Source organism: Calliopsis andreniformis, chromosome 12 (assembly GCF_051401765.1).
Source record: "Calliopsis andreniformis isolate RMS-2024a chromosome 12, iyCalAndr_principal, whole genome shotgun sequence".
NCBI classification, from domain to species: Eukaryota; Metazoa; Arthropoda; class Insecta; order Hymenoptera; family Andrenidae; genus Calliopsis; species Calliopsis andreniformis.
The window spans coordinates 10441120-10465420 of NC_135073.1; the positions used below are offsets into that span (position 1 = coordinate 10441120).

Sequence of the window (24301 nt, forward strand, 5' to 3'; positions counted from 1 at the left end):
ATAAAACTAGTAAATCTTCGGTGGATTCATGTGCATTAATACAGCAATAACATATTTTATAAATGTTTTCCATTCTCATGCTTGTATGGTAATATTTGAGAAGTTCTATGATAATATTTTTGCGTATTTCGATAGTTTGATAAAATATATAAAAGTAGTACCTATCTAGATCTTCTCGCAATTAAAATTTCTTAATTTTTAAATTCAAATGGCTTAATTCGAATGACTGTACAAATTTATATTTTTTATTTCTTTCCAGTTGCTTCAACGAATTCCTTCTATCGATTAATGTCAATTCTCTTTCAATATTCTCTAGTCTTCGCTTTCAAACAGTTTATAAATAATAACATTTAATTTATAGAAAGTTATTCTCCCTTTTTTACATAATCGCAGGCGTTTCTCTCTTTATCGTCACCCGAATTCGCGTGACTGTAGCGATCAGTCTTGTATGACTAAACTTTCCCCTTCCAGCTTGTAATTAATAGTTGTGGTCGGTCCTGAAGTTCGAGTCTCTCGCTCGTTTCTATACATCGTCTCGACATCGTCATTAATCAATTTCATAGGAGGACAAGTTTACCTTATTCCGGTTCGCAACTCTCCGCTTTATTTACCTTGTTTCAGCTTCCGTGCGGAATTCTACAGCGCTCCTTGTTTTTCCACGTAAATCTTTCTCGTGAACGTTAATTTATTTCCCGGCAAAGTTGCTGCGACGATTATCGATACAGCTTCGTTCTCCTTGTTTTCAGTTACCCAGATCAACCCTTCTGTGCAATTTTCAATCCAAAACTCTTACACGTTGCTTCCTTTTGACGTGCAATTTCCTTCGTGTTTTCCTTTGACCCTAATTATTTCGAATATTCTTCTCATAAAATTTTTATGCAGTTCTCTTTAACGTTTAATGAATTCTCGTTGAACAAATCCTCAATCTTGTAATAAAACAGATTGAATACTTTTGGAGCTTATTCTAGGCACAGATTTTCATTTCGAAATCTGATGTCGGAAATAATATTGAATTTAATAATATCGATATTGAATTTTCATAAAGAAAGATAAAGATATAGAGGAAGACCGAAATGTTGAAGATTTTAAGTACTTTTCTCTGTTCTCTTTTATTCATAGAAAAAATAAAACGAACATGTCGAAAACCGAACATAACTGTTTAATTACGTCCATAAAAGATTTTTTACTCAACGGTGGGCACCCCCAGCAGTAGCCTCAGACAAAGGTTCAAAGTCCATCGAGAACGAGCTATTGTTTCGCGGACGATTCACGCTGCAGTGAAACGATTTCAGATTTTACGCGATGAATGCGCCTGATCGAATGGCTGACAGCAAAAACCGACCGGAAACACACGCGGCGGAAGGTCCTGACCAACGTGTCGGATGTGTCCCCCTGGGACTGTGGAAATTTTTCGTCGCTTCGCCCTCCACTTTACTCCCTTCCTTCCACTTGCAGCCCCTTCCTTCCCATTCGGGCTGGGGCCACGAGAAATTTCTGCGATTTTTAGAGCCGTCAGAGGTTACAGGAATCCTTACATTCAATGGACTTCCTCTAACATAACAATTAATTTGGGTGATTTTTCTGCTGTAGAATTATATTAGCTTTATAAAAAAAACTTGAGGTTAAAAATGACAATGATTTCTCACGAAAATGGCACCAAATCTGTGATTTTTTATGTCTTCGAGTTTAGAATTAATCTACTTTAGACTGAAGATTGTACAGAAGACTGTAGATTGCACACAATATACAAAGATACGCAAAATATTCTAAATAGAAGTAAAGTAGAAATTACGAGTATAATGTTTATGGGATGTAACCAATATCTCCTATTCAGTTTTCATTTCTGTAGCTGTGTTTACAAAAATTTTGCTTATATGTCTTTGAACTTGGAAGAAAAGAATCGAAATTGTCTCTATCAGGTTTCAGTATGCTTTTGCAACCTAGTAGTAGACACTCGAAAATTTCAGATATATTCAGATATCAATTCGATTATATTTAGCCTACAATGTGGTGACAATTATCCACCCACAAACTAATTCTGAAATCCCCTTAAATAATCTCCATCTTTCTTACTTCGTGTATATCTATATTTTAGAAGCTTCAGAAATCTTTTTAGACTAAAAACGTCGATTCAATTTCGTCACACGATACCCACTATTAAGTACTGATAAGCCAACGTCGGGTTCACTTGAAGAAAATTAATTGGCCAGAGCATCGCGAATTCCAACGATGTCTCGGATAAACGCTGCAGATGCTTCGTGATCCCCAATGACGATGAGAAACGGTCGGTATGCAGATTTGGCGATCCCAAATTGTTCCGTGCATGGCCTGGTGACGTTTCGTGAAATTAGGAACGTATGCACGGCGACAGACGAAAGGACGCTCGGCCTGCATTGGCAATGCAACGTAGCAGAGAACGTAGCTGCATCTCGGTTGCAGCTCTTTCGACGAAACGTGCCCACATTTTCCACTTTATTATTCTCGTGGAAATTATTTCCTTCGTTGGCTCCATGTCTGGTTTGATCTAACTTTAATTTTGTATGAGGTATAGTTCGCCATTTTATTAATTCAACAGTTGAAATGAGATTACTGGTAGTGGAATCTTATGTTCGGTGGAATAGACTATGGATAAGCAACTGTTGAAACTAGTTATACTAATGTGTGCAATATTTCCTCGTTATAAGTTTGTCTCTATGTTCGCTATAATTTCATATTCTTTAGATTGAAAAAGACATTTTTCGTGAAACAAATGTGGGTTCTTGTGAACATGAATTGGTTTCAGAAACATGTCCTTCGCTATAAAGTCATTAGTATACCATTTACTTATATCGAAGGAACATTGTATCTATAGGATTTTGTTTCATTCAAATTTCACACGAATTAATTTTAATCTTTATATAATTTTATATAATTCTACTCAAAGTCTGAGTTTTTTAGCTCCCATTTGTGTTTCGATTACTCTATGTAATTTATAAGTAAATTTTGGTTACAATACTCACGAATATTTAACTAAATTAATGTATCCCATAATTTAAATATCCTGTAATGAGGAAAGCTAAAATTCGAGATCCCAAATAACTTTTCTCTGACATTAATAATTACACCTCTGAAAAAATTACAATTTCCTTCACCTTCAATCATTAATCTTTCATATTTAAATGAAAATCGGCCTTTCGTGAATAAAATTATCTCATCATGCGTTACACGTACCTCATTAGCGCGAATAGTCCCACGCTGATGCCAAGGGTTCTGTAAAATTTAGAGGAACACCTACGACCTAGCAGAGTCCACGACGATATCTCTCCCTGATGGTACTTCAGGGAACAATAATTGTTCGACTGGACCCGCCTTGTCTTCTCCGATGCGCTACTTGGAGCCATTGAAGGCTTTATTGCCACGCACTAGCCTCTAGATTCAGCGAAACGATGCAATGATGGTGATCTACATCTAGATCGAACACGGTTGCCTCCCTCTGAGACTTGGGAACGAATCCGATTGCTCGATTAAATAGACTCGCTCTATAGCTCGGTCGTTCGTTGACTTACTAAAACTGATGGGGGGAATTGGAGTTGGATAATGGTCTATACAAGTGAAAGGATAGTGGAAACTATAAGGAGCTATTTGAGACAGCTTCTTGTTTCTGAGAAGCGAAATTCTGTAGAGAGAAGAGTCTAATCATTTTTTTCGTCCATGGAAGAGTAAATTCAAGTCTTAATCTTGTTAATGGTTTCTAGATTGTTCATGTAATTGAGAATAAAATAATCAGCTATAAAATGGAACATGATAAAATTGGGACTGCTTATTACGTTAATTGGAAATTTATCAAGATTTTGTAAGATTTTCTAAAGTTATGCAGGATTTACAAAGTTTCAAATCATCAAATATTGAAGGAAAATGTATTTTGGTGTTTTCTATCAAAGTGACAAAACCTAAATTACATATAGTTCATCGACATTTCGATTCAGATAAGCTACTTGCTCGAGCGGCTTATCTATTACTGCATCGAAAGACAGTTTAGAATCTCCCTCTATGCATTATGAATAAGTATAGTGCTTACCCGAATAACGTCTAATGCCTCTTCATATCAGAATGGGATCTCGAACAGGCCTCAAAATCTATTAATACCACGGTAAGAGAGATTAACGCAGCGCAGATTGTCGAGATGAGAAGCACATGTATTACCTTTAAATTTCATGTTCTCATAATTATCTTAGCGCCATAGTGAGCGTGTACATGTGAAATCCTGACCGACAACGTAGCATCAGGTTATTACAGTGACCTTTGCATTAAGATAACAGCAAACACGATACTGGTTGATAAGCCTCATCGTTCTTGCTGCTTTCATCGACTCGATCATCGTTAGTCTAACGAAGTTCGTTATCGCTAACTCTTATTATCACTTTTCGGTACCCTTTCGTATCTTTTACTTAAACTCACGTACTTGCACTTTACATTACAGCTTTAAAAATTTAGGTATTCAAATGCTTGCCTATTACCTGACCGTCGACTGATGCTGTTCGCGATTGTTGTTAAAAAATCATGTCGACCACTCGCTATTCCATTGCCAGTCTCTTGGATCGTAAAAAATAGCGCAATGAATGGGAAAATGTTAGCCATTGATGATACACATTTCGTTATAGCTATTTGAATTTTTTAAATTTTGTAGACAAAAAGAACTCCCTCGGTTTATTGCTCCATTTCGTAATATAAGAAAGTCTTCCATAAAATTTAAATCTGAGATGTGAAAGTAGAGGCTTCAAGCTTTAAAATGAGTCAAAGTGAACATTTGCTAACTTTGATTGAAATTTGATTATTCCTACAAAATTACTGCAGTTCGAAGATCAATAATATTTTTACCAAAATTTAACGGTACTTTAATTTTATGCTCTAGTATATTTAATATGAATCCAGAAGTCGTAACTTTAATCACAATGCAGAATTCCATAATTAAATTGAGTACACGTCGCTTAGAGTATATAAATTCGAAAAGCTAAATGCTCCCTTTAATCTGGATTTTCGGAAAACGTGCAAAAGGATGAATAGTTAATGAGTTCCAGCTTGCTTTTGGAAGCCTCTCTACAGATAGTCTACAAAGTGAGTTCTTCTGATCCATATGGTCCAAAGCGCTGTGCAAGTTTGTCTACGTGGCTAATTATCGCAGAAGAAGGTTTGTTAGGACAACCTGTGCTTCACTATCAAATTATGCGTTGTCAGTGCAACATTTCCGTACCTATGTAAGTAAATGAACGAAAGGATCAATTTATTCAGCTGAATTCCCTACTGCAAAGATAGTAAAATTACTGTTACCTCTTAATTATTATCATGAGTTAAATTGGATTTATTTAAACAGACGAATTTCTGAGTAAATGCAAATTGTGCAATGATCTATTGATTCTGTGATACCTGGTCACTTGGCCACTTATCGATACAGCTATGATCAAGGGAGTATTCATTACCAGGACAACGGTAGCTGCAGCTCATTTCCTTTGTCATATTATCTCCAATTGACGACTGTAATGCGTCTACGAAGATTAAACGTTGTCCATGTAATGTACGAATGGTTTCTGAACAGTACAATGAAGGGAAATATCTTAAGCTTATTATAGCGTCTAAGCAGTCAAATAGCGATAAAATAAAAGAAGAAAGTAATACAAGCTTTCCTGAATTTTCTTTTAATAGAACAGCCTCCTTCGAAATTTTAATCCTACGAATAAAACGTTCTCTCTTTTTTCTGTTCATTACGAATCATCAAAAGGATAACCTTTAGTACAAAAGTTCGACGAGATATGAAATTCATGTTTAATATGTCGAACACGTTGAGCTGCAATTCTCGATATACGCGGAATGGATATGAGGAGCAGTATTTCAACGAATATTATATGAAAAATCTAATTCTGGAGAGGGTAATCTACCTGGCCTCAATTTGCATAAAACCACAAACCCCTTGGCGAAAGACAGAAAATTTTCAAATTAAAAAGTGAAGTACGTAAAACTCGAAAAGTTCTCTTAATTGGAACAGGAGACTTTCAACAGTTATCAAAGGCAATGTATACGAGTGTTGTACAAAATGACAGTGGCTGTAATTATAAAATAACGATTTGGAGAATTGTATTTATATCCATTCTAAGAATAAACGTATCCCACTAGAAATTCACATTATTAATATAAGTATGTAAGAGACAAAAAATTAAATTAAAAATTCTTGTTATTATTTAAACACTTTGTAATTTACATTTAAATACTTCTTTGAATAAATTCCATAATTTTGATCTTTAACTAACAAACTATTCCTAATAAATAGAGATACATTTACGAAATTGATTCACAGCTGCAAGTAAAAGACCCCATTTTGAATTCTCTCCCTTTTGAAGTACACGCGCGACATGTGTACAAACACCACTTCACCACAAAGCGAAGCAATCTACCCCAAGTTTTCATAACTGCAACCGCACACAGGCAACACGTGGCATCATCGATGGCTCCGAAATCCCATTGGAGCGCGTTCACCAGCTATTATCCTAATGTTCAGGCCATCAGCGGGGAACACGGAAAATTTTTATCCAATATCTCGTCCAGGGGAAATGGTGCAGCTCCGTCCAATATGTATTTGCAACCTCGTTGTATCTTCCCCAGTCCTCCCTCTCCCCCCATTTTCTCTGTTCCATTATCCCTGGACGCGAAGCGGCGCGGGGGTGTTATAATGTATCCGGTTCGGTCAGAGAGCATCCTAGCTGTGCAGCGAGCCAAAGCCAGCGCAACCTATTGTGCTGCGCGGTACCGCAACATTGGTGTTAAATTGCAATTATTAATCGCGGTAGGTAAACTATACGAGTCTGAGCCACTTCCGTCCTGCGCACACCCCTTCGCGAAACTCTGGAAACCGCTGGTTTCGTCGGCCCCTCGTAATTCCGCGATCACTGTCGTTGGATTTTGCGCCGATCGCAGCACTCGATCGTGTAACCATGATTTACTTCGCTATTCTGCCACTGAGCGACCGAACTAACTTTTATTTTTAGTTCGGGAACTTACGAGCATAGTGGGGTGGCAAATGAATTTCTTGGGAGTGGGAAACAAATTTTTATTAACGTTGAAGGATACGGTGGAGGATTTAGTAGGATTGCTTTCTTGAAACGAGTGATACTTGATTCTGTGGTTGTAAGGCAAAATGAGTCATATTTTCACAAAATTCAAGTTAAGGCCCTAGTCGACGTGTAGAATATAGAATTTATGTTTGTAGAAAAAAGAGAGGGCATTAAAAGAATTTTTTCATTTAAAAATAAGGGTCAAAGGAGACAGGAGTTCATTGTAAGAGTATTGGTGACAATACTGAAACTGGGAACTTTGAAAAGTAATATTTCGAAATGAAACACATGTGGCTTAGGTCGTTTTGCCTTGCAGCCACAGAATTTAGCTGACAGTTTAGGTAATCTACTGTATTATGATGCATTAGCATTCAGTATGTTTAGCGTCACTGAAACTGAGTAGAATCTACTTTAAATGATACCTAAAGCTAGAAACGCGATTCTTGAAGACACAATGAGGCTTATGCATTTATATAATTTAGTGAATACACTGTTTGTAGTCTCCAGGTTAATACAGTAAGTATACTGACATACGTCTGCAAACAGTAGAGTCCTTTTTCGTCCCAGAAAAGTATAAATTCATGTTTCCCTGCAATTTGTAGCATCATTTTCCCAAATTTCCTGCTCTGAAATGTTGTGTCATCGAAATTCACTTTAGATCGTGAATTTAGATTTTATTAAAATTCTTCTACGGCGAGCAGGGATTGATGGCCCCTTTAAAAAAATATGATTTCCATAAATGCCCCTTAAAAAGGACTACCTTACGAGTTACTTTAACTTAGGGTGCGACCTGATGGTATAATAAAAACTTAATAGCTCTCCAGACGAAGCTAAAGTTACTCCTTTATCGTGAGAACAAAATTTTAGAGACACTGACCAAAAATTTGTTCTTTTATCGCCTATACAGATCAAAATATAACATGACACTTACATAATATACTAATATACTAAGTATAAACTCTTCAAAGAAGTCTTTATAATTTCCCAGACAAAAATTCATTTACATCTACACATTTTTAACTCCTTGTTCGTTTTTTCTCGTTTAATTTTTCTCATTTAATATAGTTAATTTAACATCCAATAATAAAACACTTAAAACAATGTTTATAGAAAACAATGTGAGGCAATAAAAATTTGAACCAAAGAGTTATTGCTCGTTTTATTATTGTACAGCGTTGTGTCGCTGTTTACATGTTTATTGTTCAACAAAATCCGCTGTTCGGAATTCGAATGTCGACCATACACTCACGTGTTATTTCCCTGCCGGTATACGTATACGCGTTATTTACGAAAGACAGGAATATAATTTCCTGGAAACGCGAGCACAGTATTTTTAAGGACGCAACGCGTGTTCCATGCGCTTTCGCGGTGCTGTTTCTCTATGCCAGGTCACGAAAGCAAATCTCGTTTGATGTAAAGTGCGTCGGAATTATCTGTGCGCGTTTTTCTTGGCAGGTTCCTGCGCTCTGAATACGGCTGTCCCTTTCATACGCAACGAAAATTTCAGTAAAGAATTTATGGAGTACTCGTTGCTTTGTGAAACGCGAGTCCTCCATTGAAATGCTTTGAATCTTTGTGCATAATGATGAAATGTGATCCCATTTCTTTTCCTCGTTTAATTCTCAGGATTCAAAATTCTTGGCATACGTACAGTATTGGAATTGAATTTAAAAAGAGGGGAAGTTCGTAAATACTGCGGAAAATCTGTTAAACTATTTTTCTTTTTTCAAGATTTATTGCTGCGTTAAGCACGGTTTTTAGCAGTTCTCAGAACCTAGTTTTACAATTTCTTGAGTAATTTTGGAACATTCAGGAAATGCACTGTGCTATAGATAGGTACATTCTCGTGGGGGGTAAGTGAGAGACATTTTTTAAGGAGGATTTGTCGTGTCGAGGTCATAGGTTGCAGACATCACATAATATAAATATTTCACTATTTCTAATACTATTAATAATAAGGAAAGTTTATGTATTTATTTATTAGCAAGTGCTATTTTCTGCATGACAGACTAAAAAACCACTGATTTATTGGAAAAATTCAATTCCGAAATAGGTTTTGAACAGGCTGGATATCCGATTTGTGGATGTAGGAATTCTTCTTCTATTTAGAGAAATCTCACAATTGTTTTACATCCTATAACTCTGCGACTTTGGCAGTGTGATGATCGGTGAAGCCACAGCTGAATTTATCACTCCACTGCCATAGCATATCTTTTTTCAGTAAAATTTTGCACGCCAGAGAGATTCGAGGCACGTCCACGAGAGCGCTGCACCCTGATTTGATGTCTACGTATTTGTCCGCTCGAGATGCAATTGCATGCAGGATGTGGGATATCGATAGCACGGTGCCTATACCCGAGGTTGAATATTATGCGGCGGGAAATAAATCGACTGCTGTCAGAATGTAGAATGGGGGATCTTATTGTATCGACAGGATTCGAGAGCAAACTTTGCGAGGAAAATGTATCGTCAAAATGTCCTCTATTAAATATTCAAAGAAACTTTAGGGTCATTTTAATATTTATTCAACAATCTCTTTTACCATGCGACTGAAGCTGAAATAAGGGAATAAAGAATGTAGGTTCAAAAAGAATAGCGTGCAAAGAAAATAAACTGAAAACTATGTCAAATACCAAGTACTCACGCGATAATCTATATTTCTATACATATTTGAAATTTACAACCTACGAGTAGTTGGTAACTACTAATTTATGACAGTAATTCATCTATGAAGTGATACCTGTGTTCTCAGATTTTACTCACCCCACGTTTTATTTCAAATTCTAGTACCACGATCAGTGCTGAGAGAACAATATCAGGGTGACGCTGAGCCAGATGAGATAGACTTAATGGACGAGTTCGAGGAAGGCTTCGACAGAGCGGATTTCAAGGCGGAATTTAGTCCAAGTCCGAATCTCGAAGGGCCCCAACCACAACCGAGGGATAATGTTTCCCGAAATTTTCCAACAGCTAGTTCATCGCCGCCACGAGCTCGAACGAACAACGATGGTAAGTACCTAATTTGTATTTGTATTTGTATTTTTCTTCTTTCCTTGATTTCCACAAATTTCTTCATGGTGAACTTACTTTGAGAGGGTGCCACTCGAATTATATCGAATAGCTACTTTGCTTCGTTTTGCAGTCTTGAAACGTTCACGTAATAATAAGCACCCATGAATAAAAAGGGAAACAACAAACACCTAATACGAAAAGTGTAAAAACCTTCAACAGAATTAACATGAAAGAAGCTATTATTAAAAAAGAAAAAAGGATAGGTATTTTAAGTATTTTTGAACTTGAGTTTTCGGATATTTTAATTTTTGCATATTAGTGGGTCACTTTGACTCTTAGATACAGATATATTCTAAATACTGTTAGCATTGTAAGTGTTACCAACACCCATTAGAAGGATTCTAAATAATCTGATCACCCTGTAAATTTACAATTTAGGAATAAAGTCACAAAATTAAAAAAAATAAGATAGTAAGAATATAAGTTTCCAAACTTCAGAAGACTTACCTAAAACTATCTACGTAAATTCCAAAAATTTAAATCGCAATTCTATATTTACATTAAATATACCAGCAACGAAAGAAAAGGAATATCCCTACCCAAAAAATTTGAATTTACCTGTCAAAGCTCCCCATTTATCACCAAGCAGAACCCACTACACCAACCCCCAATTCAGCCAACATGTCCCAGCGATTCGAGTGGTGCCCTCCAGCTTCATAGATCCCCCGCCTTCTGTCAACTTTCGTGCTTCCTGGATCACGCATGCCCGCTGCACTTTTCCGCCTTCGCTTCTCGCTAAATCTGCACTGACACATGACGCTCGGCGTGTATAAACGTCCAACATTAGGAGGTCACACTCGTTAGCAGCTGCCGCGTACGAGCATTAACGCTCGAACGTAATTAAGGTTAATGCAACACTGGGCCGATATCATCGTGGTTTATGACTTATATGTACGTATCTGTACGTGTCGTTCGTGTTCGTGTATGTAACTCTTACGGCTGATCCGTGGGATGGTCGCCTACGACTGCTGCCCGCCTTCTACTCTCGGCCAATAACGTTGGCGGTTTACCTGATACTAATAGGAAATCGATACCTCCGTGGATTTGGAAACGGGGGAGAGCACTGTGTTGCGGCCCACGGAAAATAGGGGTCCAGATTCGCGCGTCGTTGCTCGAACCCTGATGATACGGTATCTGGAATCCATTCAAGGATCGAGAACGACGGTGCACACTGTTCTGTTAATTTGCACGGTATTATTCGCCCTTGTGCAGGGAATGGGAGGCAGGGAATACTAGAGGGCGATTATTACTCGTGAAACAATTATTCTGACACGATACCTTTTTAGGGAAATTGATTTTATAGAGGTACAGTGAAAGGAGGATTGAGAAGCTTGCGGCTTGATGTGGAAAGTAGACAATTGAGGGATACAGGACAAGATAAACCTCTATTTTTAGAATTTTTTTGAAAGACACTTTCTAGTAATCAGAAACGAGATTCATGGCACAGTGGAAGCTTTACCATGAGAAGGGTAATATGTGGACTATGATGAATATTTGTTCAGAAAATTGTGATCTTTTGAATTAAACATACTGATATATTTTTTTACTCTTTGGAAGAAGGCAAAACTTCGTATGTTTTACTTTTGATATGAGTCCCTGAATTATTTTTTCTGAAGTTAGAAGGTTCGTTAGTGTTGCTCGAGTTCCTTTTCAATGTTTAATATTCCTTACAACGACACTCCTTGAACTATTTTTAAGTATAGTATGTCTGCACTGACTGCAGAACAATATTCTAAGGACTCGATTTGATTTTCCCATTTCTTTACCTCAGAACAAGTCAGTAAGAACAATTCTTAAAAAATACCTGAGAGTGAAGATGAAGGTTTAACAAGGACATGTAGGCGAAGGGTTTCAGAAAACTTTCCTCGTTGACTTCGTGTTCAGACGGAGTCCTGAAATAACTTCGAGTCCTTACTTCAGTGCATTCTACAACGTCGTAATTTGAATTTAAAATTTACTTTGTAAAGTGTTCTCTTGCGTTTCTGCTGTTAATTACACTGTACTAGCTTTGTCAAGAAGATTCTCATTTCGTAAAAGATCAGAATAGGAGTAAAAATAATTCAGTAGTATTGAAATGAAGTTTCAAGTTGAAACTGTATAATCAGAGTCTGTTGATCTGCTATTTTTTTCGGGGAAGGTACGGACAACCTTTTGATTTCCTACAGAGACCTGCAATCTGCCACCATTGGAACTCCGCAGATGGCGAAGGTCAGGTATTTGGCAGACGTTGATCCCTATTGTCCTGGGATGGCGTAGCTTCTGCTCCTTCAGAAGCGTGGGACGTGTCACTGCATTGGTGTGCTGGTATAACTAATACTGGTAGTGGACGGCGGAGACTTCAAGCAGAAATGGAGTTCAGCGCCAGGTCTGACCAATATAGTATGATACTACTGGCGATTCTACGACTGCCAGAAAATTCGAGCGGAAATGGTAGATCGCCAAGAAACCACGAGCAATGTTTAATCACGAGGAGAAATATACAAACTAAATATACAAATTTTAATTATATTATTATAGAGATTTTAATTATATCATTCATTCATATGCTACTTTTTTATACACTGCATTTGCCTACAATTTTCCATGCAAACGGTAGGTTAATATCGCAATTTTCAAGTTTATTCAAACGAAATCAATTTTCTTTTAAAACTGAGTCAAAACCTCTTACTTTTATTATTATCGTTAAGCTTGTTATCTTCCTAGATACCTAGGATGACTATGCATACGAATGGGTTAATCGAGAATCGTGTAACAAGAAACGTTGTGGACAATATTGAGGGAAAATTTCTGCAATTACTGTTTCAAGAGAATTGAATTAAAAAGTAGAGAACTCGGAAAGAAATTAGATTCACAGTTACCTGAAATTTACCATTTACATGATTATACTAATTATACGTAGGGCAGGATTATCTAAAGTAAAGTGTAAAAATTTTTTATTTAGGTGGCCTTATTTAAATGAACCACCCTATTTATAATAAAACTTTGAAGTGAAATTTCTCAAGAACAACATCTGAATTTGACGAATGCTATGAAACTTTTAATACACAACGTCTCCACTACAAGTAATACCGAGTCTCATGCTAAAAGCGATTTCCATACCAGTGGGCTCTCATTGTTACTATTACTACGTCAGAGTCGTACTACTAAGAACAACAATAGAAGCAGGCCACAAATGTTAAACAACTCTTCGAATCACCCCATAGTCTCACCATCCATCTCCACCCTGAAATCAACTTCCAAGCAACTAAGCGTCTCCCAAACCGCGATAAGCGGACGCGCTCGATTTCCATTTCTTGCATAGCAGAAAAGTCCCCGACAAGAAGTGCTCTAATGTACACAGCATTTTAGACGAGGCCAAGATTCCGCGAATTACAAACCGTCGGCTAGGGTTCTCGTTTGAAGCCAGAAGAGCCCCCCCGTGAACCAAGAGTCAACCTCCCTAATTAAATGCAGCCGCGAAAACTTTGGCTGGTCTCGAAACACCAAGTCTCCCCGGGGTCGAGACTTAAGTGCATCAAACCGCGGGGAAATAACTTTCCCAGTTTTCGCGACGTGGAGGTGGAAATGGAGGGGGAGATGGGGCGAGAAAGGAGAAGATGAAAAAGCCTCGACGATGGTAACGGCGCGTAAAAAAAACGGGCGAGTTTGTTCGACCGACGTGTTACTCCATCGTGGCCATTACCGCCTCCTATAGAGTTACGAACCGTGCATCCGGTTGCATCTCACCGATGCATCGTTCAAGATGAATATTTCGCCCCGAAAGTCTGCGTCGCGAAACAGGCGCGGGCGGGGAGAGTCTTTCGGCTCAGGGCGCGTATTGTTTCCTTTGAAAGGCTGGATGGTGTTGGGGCATTCTTTACCGCGTTTCTTTTCAGCGCGCCGAAACGAATGCACTCAGCAAGAGAGGCTGGCGCGACTGATCTTTACTACTTTGAGTGTCGCGCGGTTTCAGACGAGAGCTCTTCATTTGTTTCTTAATCAATGGTTTTGTGAATTTTATGTGTATAAGGATGTGGGTGTTTTTAGGCGGTTTTATCCGTATTTTTATCACGAAGGGGAGACAGGGGTCAACTGTAGCACTTTGAGTTTAGAATACAATAACTCGAAAAGTATTACATTTGAAGCAATCATTTTTGTAGGTAAATGTTATCTAGTTATCTGAGATTATTTATTCACAGCCACTTTACTTTGTACCAAGTAATGTGCAAGTTATTAATAAAAAATGCGAATATGTCTGAATTTGTCCCTTTAATAGGATAAATAGTTCGCTAGAAAACGCATTCACTGTTACCACAGCCTAACGAATAAAAGCCACAAGAATCTTTTCTCAATTATCAAATAGAAACAAGACGCACTTAACACTCCAAGAACAAAAGCTTGAACTATAAGAAATCACAACAACTAAAATTCAAGATATCCTTTAAATCACTGAGCAGCCCCATCGAACTTCGCCATACCAAGGAAATAAAACTGAAGACTTCCTCCTAAGATCCGCCAATTAATCGAAGCTGCAAGAATATTCATCTCGTCATTAGAGCAAAGCCAAGAGCAATTAACTAATGTATTCAAGACCTCTATTTCGTTTCATCAATAGAGTTCTCTTCGTTCAAAGTTCGAAGACAGAGTTTTCGCGAGTTCCCTGCTAGTTTCTTCCCTCCTGGATCCGCGCTCCTCATTTTTCACCGACAGCGTCGCGATCGAGGCGCGGGTGCAGGCGTCCAAAGGGATCAGCAGACTGGAAATTAACTCGGAAATCGTTTTCGGTAGTTGCGAACAACGAGAGTTCCTCTCGTTGTTCGACTGCCGCCGCGCCACGCAGCTGGACGGTTTTATCCTGTCAGCGTCTCTGTCTTCCTCAACGCCCCCTCGCCCTTGGCGTATTTACCCCGTTATCACACTCCCGGGAGATCGTCACCGACCGTACGTCGACGCGTGATTGTCGCTGAATTAATGACGTGCGGGCCAGCCAGCAAATATTTGAGACGAAATACGGCGAATCCCTGGATAAATGAATGTCATCGACAATATGGGAGCAGCCGAAGCGAGTTAGGCAAATTTACGCAACAATTAATTGAAGGGGTGTGCTTTGGGATTAAGTCGTGTGAAACTTTGAGGGTAATGTGCGATACTTGTGTTGGGATTGCGGTCTGTCTGGTAAATGTTTTTCGACGCTCTGGTCCTTATAAGCACTAAAAGTCTTGAAGCCTTTTTTTAACACTCTGTATAAAGAGTGGACAAAAGCTAGGAAGTTGTAACTTGATTTTACACATTTCGCTAGCTTATAGAAAATGTTCAGTACTGTAACCATACTAATATTCGTTTTGATGATATTTATTTTCGATTTACGATAACCTGGACAGTTTTCGATGAACCTTGTTCAAACTTGTTCGCATACTTGCAATGCTACTTTAAGCGAGACATGTGTCGTGGTTTATTTTGCTTAAACTCGCATGAACGTTACGTCGTACGATGCACAAAACATTTTTAATCAAGAACTTCAAGTGGAATCGATGGGGCCGAGGGTGAACGACGAAACTCGAATTTCAAAGATTCTTTCACGAGTCCAGGTGCTTTAATTGGAATTCTATTCACTCGGACGCTCCCAGTCGCGGCGTCCGCTTTGCTTTGAGCACTTAACTTACGGATGCTGTACCAGATAAAAAAAGGAACTGACGAAACGATCCTTCCATCCAAGAGTTCCTGTCTCCTTTATCGCGTTTGCCCACTTCCTCGTTACTCGTCCCATTTCGTTTGAATGCTTTAATGCGGAGAAGATTCTTCGCAATATCGAATTAAACAACTTCGAGTCTCGAAGCACTTTATATATTATGGAGAGGACCTTGTTCGTCGTGTTCGTCGTGTTAGTGAGTCTGTTGAATAAATTTTGGCTGTTTTTATTCGCTGAATTCTTTATTTTCTTCTCTGTGTCAGAGAAATGCTTGACTATTACTACTTGCGTCTGCCAGGAGAGGATACAAGAAGCTTGACCATTACTACTTACGAAGTTTCTTGGAATAGTACTAGTTAAATGTGGGTTAAATTAATTGTCGAGAATTTTGTTTAATGAAATATTGCTACAATGACTTACGAATTTATTCACGAATTTTGTTATATTATAAGTTGTCATACTTTTTAGAATTAATTAATCTTCTGAACATATTTCAATTCTATTCAGTAATAAATCACTTCTAATATTACAAAAGCTTTTAGGCGAGCATTGGAGGCATTCTAACTCGTCTAACCCTCAGTAATAATTTTAGTCTTTGGGCACATATTCTTCTATTTGAATAAATTTGCCCTCGGTTGAATTGTGGAGAAAAGGACGCGTTATAAGCAGAGATAAAAATTGTGAAATAAATCTGCATTGTAATAGAATAGCATTTTCTGTTTCCAAAGAAAGTGTGAAAGACAATTTTTCTAATTGAAAATTTTTGTTACATAAATAACATGTTTCGTTTAGTTTCTGCTTCGGTGTCACAAAAAAAGGAAATCCAGACGAGCGTAAAGAGGCACTTCTGCTGGCTACAAAATCACGTAATTACGTTCGCGAGGTCTCACATATTCATGTCCTAGCCACAGTTGGTGGCTAAATGTTAATTAACTTTAGTGGTAAAATAAAAGCTTCTTCTCGCGAGACCACCAGGTAGACGATCAGGACTGGTGCCAGACAAAGAGATCTACAGAGGTTGGAACTCTTGAATTTCATTTAAAATACTCAAGTAAAACAGTTTTATCGCAGTGTGAAATAATCAAGTTAACAAGGAAAATGGAAATATAATTCATTATAATGCTATTTAAATAGAAAACTTCTCAATTTGGCAGTCTTTGAAATACAAAGTTACTGTTTGTATTTTTGAAATACAAAAGGGTGACTCATATTAGAGAGAAGTATATTTTCCAGAGAATCAGTTTAAAATTGTTTATGGCATAAAATTAATAATTACTGGGCCATTTAACTATGAAGAAACATTTTTTCCTTTTACCATTTACCTACTTAGTAGCCTTTGATTTTTTAGAAATTCTAGTAAACTATGATTTATGCGTGCTGCATACTGCTTATGCATATTAAAATAGTCTAATAATAAAGTTAAAATATTAAAGCCGTAATAACGATCATAAGAGACACTTTTTGAGGTCAAAATAGTCCACCTTTAGACCCGCTGCACACGAGGAATATTTTAACGCACGATCTCCTAGCGATCATATGTCGATCTGAGTCATCTGTAATTCAGACAAGACTGCATACTTGACTTACACAAACATCACGAACTATTTCCAACCGACACATACAAAACTTTCCCATTAACAAATAAACTCCTAGAAACCTTCAAAATATCACTTACCCTATCCAATATACAATTTCACAATAAACACTCGCAGGTGATCAAGAATTCCAAAGTTCAGTGCCCAAGAACGTCACGATGAAACTTAAAGTCATAGACAGAATAAGCTAGTAGGGTCTCTGCAGACAAAGCTGTCCGTGTAATTCGTTGAACCTACTCCAAAGCGAGACCCTCCTAGCCGGAACAGGAGTTTAGCCAGGAAGCCAAGAAAGACCATCACGAAATTGTCGATTTACTCGAAGATAATCAACGAGGACGCCGTCTGCGAGAGCTTCGAGGCACGGCATCCAAGAGCACCGTAATTATAGGTGCATACGCCTAGGCTTTTCGAAAGTCCTCGAGGATCTTCTCGCACGGAAGCTCTCTAAGTTTGCCGCGGTAGTTTTCGAAGCGACGCCCCGTGTTCCGGTTTCGCGACTTTAATGAGCTGGTCGCCGAGGCGTGTTGAACGCACGAAACCACTGGACCACTTTCGTCATCGTGATTAAGTTGGACCACACTTCAGTCGGCGGACGTGTCCCTTATTTCTTTCCCCTTACGTTTTCTTGCGACTTCCTGAATTACCACGACGACGGGGACGAAAATGGATGATACTCGAAACGATCCTTTTTCCGTCTTCTCTTCTCGTGTTCCTCGCCTTTTTTTCTTCGGCAGCGATGAAGTTACTTCGGAGACAAGAAGGGGCGAAGGAAGATATTTTGAATAGACGAGGGAAGGTGGAAAAGCTTTGAAGGATATTTTAACTATTCGAGTCTTGAATTATAATATTTTGATTTTCTAGTGGTATAGTAGGACGTCGATTATTGGAATTAATACTAACTTCAAAATTCACGGTCAATTCTTTTTTTATTTTTGATGAAGCATTACTCAGTGATAGTTTGATAGTTTGACAGTTTACTTGAGGTACCTGTATAGTTTTATCTTTAGTACTCCAAATACTGAAAATTGTAAATATCAAAGATCGAGGAAAATGAAAGATATGACAAAAATGATTAAAAGAACTAGCTTCCTATTGACAAAAGAACTAACTTCACAGTGGGAGTAATGCAAAACACGAATGACAATCAACCACCTAATCCTACACTGTCAGAAATATAATCACACCTGCGTAAAATACAACTTAAGTTCCACCATTAAAGAAAATACGAAAGACGACAAAGTTCAGTACCTACTAAAATTTCTAAAAGAAATTTCTGAAAGGGCTGCTGAAATGATTTGGGATATGTTTTGTATAAATATTAATCATAAAATTATAATTATAGTCAATAATATTCTATATTATTATTCTATATTTATATTAATTAATATTAATATGTATTATATTAATAATGAATATTGTTCTATATTCTATATGAATAGTATTATGAATAATATTCTATATTAATGAACAGAATAAATAGAATAGAATTCTATAGTTTATATGAATAATGTAATGAGTAATATTCTATGTTAATAAACAGAATGAATAGAATAGAATTGTATAGTCTACGTGAATAATATTATGAATAACATTCATAAATATCTACTTTTGATTTTATCTAAGCAATAGATCATATACAAGTTACAGTACCTCGGGAAGACATTAAATCGCGTATAACTTCGCGAAGTAAATCTGATAAATTATCCATTTCAAGTTATCACAAATCAGAAATTGGCAGTAACTAAGCCACTCATGCTCCACCAACTTCGCTTTCACAGTCTCATTTAACTCTCCAAAGTGCATTGTCCATTCTAAACCACAAGCTCGAAGCATTCATAGGAAAAGCTGCGCGTCAAAGCGACCGAATCTTAGTACTGAGTTTAGTAATTACATAGTGCAATCAGGGACAAACGCAACGTATTGCGTTTCATATTGTCGGAAATTAGCTCTCTGCCTCTCTGCGCGCCAGTCAGACTGAGCGATTCGTGAGTTCATTGTACTGCTCACGAACTGAGCGCAATCATGGTCCTCTGTTAATCGAATTTATCACGAAACGATAGCTCCCTCTTTGTTACGTGACACAATGGATCCCGAAATATTATTGTGTCCGGGATTCATAATAAAAACAGAAGCTACAATTAACTTTTGTAAACTGCGTAATTAGATCTGAAGATCTTGATTTGTTTCATACGTATTCTATAACTTAAATCAAGTCGATGTTGTTCAAATATATTGGATTGATCAATACGTTTTGATGTTGATCACTGATTATTACTCTTGATATTATTCACGTTTATCCTTTGATCTGTAAACAAAAATATAATGGGCAGGAAATCAATTTATCCTCTTAGGTAGCTGAAACGAGTGAACTCATATGTCATACGACAAATTGCTTTGCATTCGGCAAAACGAATTGCTTCCTCGTGAAAATTCAATACTTACAAGTGTGAAAATGGGTAGAATCATAAGTACCTTTCACTGTCAATAAAATAGATGTAGCAGCTTTTAATCCCATTTAACCCTTAACCAATATGTTCAATACTATATTAGCTGTAGAATTCCTGCAGTTTTGTTATAGAAAATGTTTAACTGTAGAACGAAGAAAATTCACAACTTTCAGTTGTTTAATCTATACAAATTATTTAAAAAGTCTATGACTTTATTATAACCAAAGGCTAAATCCGAAACAATGCGAACACTAGAAGCAAATTTAAAAATTTAAAAATTCCTTCAGCTGAAACTTTTCAACCAGCCTTAAATCCTCTCCACAATTTCCGCAAACTGTATTGCAAAATCAAAAAATCAGAAACACAGCGTGACTACGTTAAATGCTGCCAGATTCAAGCCACGCAGAGTAGTTTGCCTGCAGGCTTCGTCAAAAATCCCAGAAAGCCAACGTCGGGAAATAGCAGGTATTGGAAATTGGTAGTCAGGTGTCCATTCGTCAAAAATCACGGAGCAGCGATGGGGAGGGGGTAGCACGAGAACGAGAGCAGACCTCAGTGTTATTAGTCCACTGGGCGAAATTACTTTTCGTGACTCGAGCCTCTCCCTCCCCGCGCCGCTTTTAATCCAATCAAACCTCCTCAAAATCCAATTTCCTCCGTGCGCCACCCTTTAATGCCTCCCACGTCGCTAAAATTCTCCGTTCGACCTTGTTAAAATATGAAAGGGGACGTCCTGGGAGCGCGGATTACCGATGTACCTTTAACCCAGGGACACGTACGTACCCCCGATGCCTTTTTCTTTTCGTACGCCGTACGAACCCCGATCACGTGTAAGTGCAATAAAGCGATCGAAAAACGACACTCGTCCCACGCCCACGCTCGACGCCGCTCGCGTTTCTTCTCTCCGTGGGACAGGATTAAAACGGGACAGGGGCAAAGGGGGGTCTGAGTAATCGAGATGGAAACTGATGAAACGATCGCTTCACGATTTGATGATCGAATTGCGCTGTTCTGTCGAGAAGTGTTATCCAATTATTGACACTATGTTGGACGAGTGGTTGGCAAACGGTTGGATAAATTGTTTTGATTATGTTTTGGAAGTTCTAAATGCGCTGGCATATTTGGGTCTTGTTTGAGTATAGAAAGTGTGCTGGATCAGAGGACATTATTATGAAAGTGGGTCAACGATATATTTGAGGAGAATTTTGTTTCATATTGTTCTGGATATTATTGAATAAAATAAGGGGGAATAATGTGAAATCTAATTTTTTTTTAACTAGAGTTATTGTTCTTTCATGATAGACGGCTCGTTTGTGAAATTTTTGGAGAAGGTAGACACACTTAGGTATTATTTGAATAAAATTTTATGATGTGAAATCTGATAAGAAATGAATAGAAAAAAATGCAGTAAGTAACACTACGGGTATGGAGCAAAAATAATTGAAAGGTGAAGATGAAAGGGAAGAGAAGACCGCTTAGAGCCAGAGACAATTGGCTGGCTGAAATGCGATATAAAAGCCAGAGGAACGCGAGCAGCGTATCAAAAGAACAATATAAATGGATGATTTGCATGAACAAGCTAGTAAATAGGTCACTCACCGCGGCGAAGAGGGCAGAGAGCGTACTGAAAGCTTCATTGAGGCGTGCATCGACTTTGGGGTCAGAAAGGCAGCGATAAAAGGGATAAAAGGGAAACAAGAGTAACATGGGAAAAGGGTAACACACTCGATGGAAGAAGCAAATGTTAGCGATGGGAACGGCGTGGTAACTGCAAAAGCAAACTAATTAAGAGAGGGATGATAGAAAGGAGGAGCAAGAGAGCAAAGAAGGGGATTCGTAGAAACGATAGTAGCTCGAAAGTGTACCAAAAATCGGGCGAGCGCGCGAATAAAACGAAAAACCAATGCAACGCATTGAGGAACCGGACAAAAGCAACAAGGGATCCAGGCGAAAATCTGAAACCACCTACGCTCGAAAAAAAATGAAATCGCTGAGCAGAAGAGCACGGATTTCAACCCTCAGCTGGTATGGTCTCAGCATTATAAGATAGTATGATGGGGATTACTGCGATTCCATCGTGAAAAGTAATTTGTAACAGAAAATTTGCAATTTTTAGGTAAAACGATTTTCTGTAAATTATTTGCATTTTTAATATCACATATGGACCCTGATTTATATTGATGTGTTAATCCACATAAAATTGAATTTCGTGTTACGAATGCAATATTATTGAAAATAACATAATTAATGACATTTTTCCCAATAAATACTTGAATAAAATTTTTTGAAAATTTTGAAGCATCAAATTATTTTTACGAATCGTCTTATCGAGCAATTGTCATTATGCATTTACATTCTATGCGTAATTCTCATGCTACTATCTTTCTATCTACACAATTATTGTAATGAATAGTATTAGTAATTATATTAAAAAAATTTGCAGAATAGGTTATTTTAGTTAAATTAAGGATAATTATTTATGGGTTAATAAACTAATGCAGAACAGGGTCCATATATAGTACAAAGTTGAATCAGTATGTAGGTATCCTCCAATTTGGCTATACTACTAGTTAGACCAAAGTAATTAAGGGGAGCACGTGTGAATGAAATAGAAGATATGCGCGATAAACGTCACAGCTAATAATAATGTAAGGCTTCGTAATAAGGGTAATAATGATAATAAGGACGAAATTGCGTGTGATAATATGTTATAGTTATCGTTCATCTTATAAAAGCTTGTGATAGTATTCAATACTACTACAACCATGAGAAAACAAATTTTCATAACACTATTATTAATCTATTCTTTGTCTTTTACTTCTTTTTAAAATTCTAAGTCGCACATCAAAACTTCATTCAGGACCAATATCGAATGCATAAAAACAGAAGCTTTCTATTCCAAAAAGAGACATTAACTGAAATAAGATCTTTCAAAAAAAGAGAGAATGAGGATTTCCCCAAAAATATCACAAACACCTTCACCGTTTCGCGTAAGTCCCTGTTCCATTAAAAGAGTCGATATTCTCAAACCCAGTTTACCGTAACAAAAGGCAGCCTCCGTCCACCACTAAAAACAATCGGCAATAAAATAAAACATCCCCCCATGCTCCACTCCGCTTCAACAATCACTCATCCCTCATCAAACACCGAAAATCCCATCTCGCCCAAAGCGAGCAGAAAGCCTGCACGCCAGACCACCCCCCAGATCCCATCACAAGCGAGCCTCGGCCCCGTGGACGACCTCGGAGGCAAGTGTCGCGAATAAAAAAGGATCGAAACGTCCTCGCGGTGTCGCGGAATTGGATATCGCCGTCGGGGCAGGAGGCCGCTGCTTTCGATGCCAAGCGACGTCGGCGACGGCGCGGCGCGGTTCTCTGGCCACAAAGCCCGCCCATAAAGTCGAGAGATTTCTTTTGTCCCAGGGACGAGGGCACAATTCAAAACGCGGGTAATGAACGTTTGGACGCAGTAACGACGCGTTATCGCGATTCACGGGGGCGAGCGTTCGCCTGGCGGGGAGGGTGGTTGCGCGTTGGCTCGTACACCATCGTCTATCCACTCCCGAACTATTACGCTCAGCGGGGGGCGCGGGGCCGAGAGGGCGGGCGGGCGAACGTGGCTGCTTTTAATTAGAAGCCTGAATTATCTGCGCGGCTGGTAACAGGACACTTAGTTGCGTGGGAGGAAGCGGTCGTTAAAGCGTGCGGTCGAATGAACTATCCCCCGAGCCGATTTTGAGGATTTTGCTTTAATGCACGCGGCGAAGGGTGGAGCCAGCTCGCGTGCAAAGGAGACCTTTCCTGCTGCGACGAGGAATTTCGGGGGCGGAGGTGGACGCGCCTAATTGCAGCGAGTGTAAGGGTAATGGTATTTGTCAAACTGTTAGCGCTCAGGTTAGAGTTACGGCCAGTCGCCACTTTTCTGAGCCACGTTACGAGGATTGGAGCAGGTTTGGTCGGGAATGTGGAGTTGAGGATTGGTCGTGAATGGGGGGAGGTTCGTTCATGTTAGAGCATCGGTTATGTCACTAATCGCGACATCTGTGTGTTGGCTCGCTTACTGTTATTGTAACTGGTAATGTTGCGACTGGAAATTGTAAGTAGGTGAAAGTGGTAGAGTAGAATAATTTACGACTTTGTTATTTGTGAAAATTACTGTGTGCAGTTTTTTCTTTAGATACTTCAACTCGAGTTATTAAATTTAAAGCTGGTCCAGTTTTATTTAATGCTACTATAGAGAGAGGAATATACGATTTCAATTTTGACAAAATTTAGAATTGGAGTTACTGCGGGGGAATTTAACAATCCTTCGTGAACATATTCGAGAATTATTCATAATTTTTACATTTTAGCAAATTTATATTTACTGGTATAGATTCAGAAATATAGATTTTAAAAAAACAGTTTCCTTTAATTATCAATTTGCTGCAGAATTTTC

General features: G+C 38.2%; 1 protein-coding gene across 1 annotated transcript in view; it reads left to right on the forward strand.

Annotated features, from left to right (window-relative positions):
- Positions 1-24301, forward strand: part of LOC143185865 (uncharacterized) — a 264291-nt gene that overhangs the window by 225990 nt on the left and 14000 nt on the right. The window contains exon 6 of the mRNA XM_076389155.1: positions 9870-10091. Within this exon, the coding sequence (XP_076245270.1) occupies positions 9870-10091 (222 nt within the window). The remainder of the gene's footprint in view (positions 1-9869; positions 10092-24301) is intronic.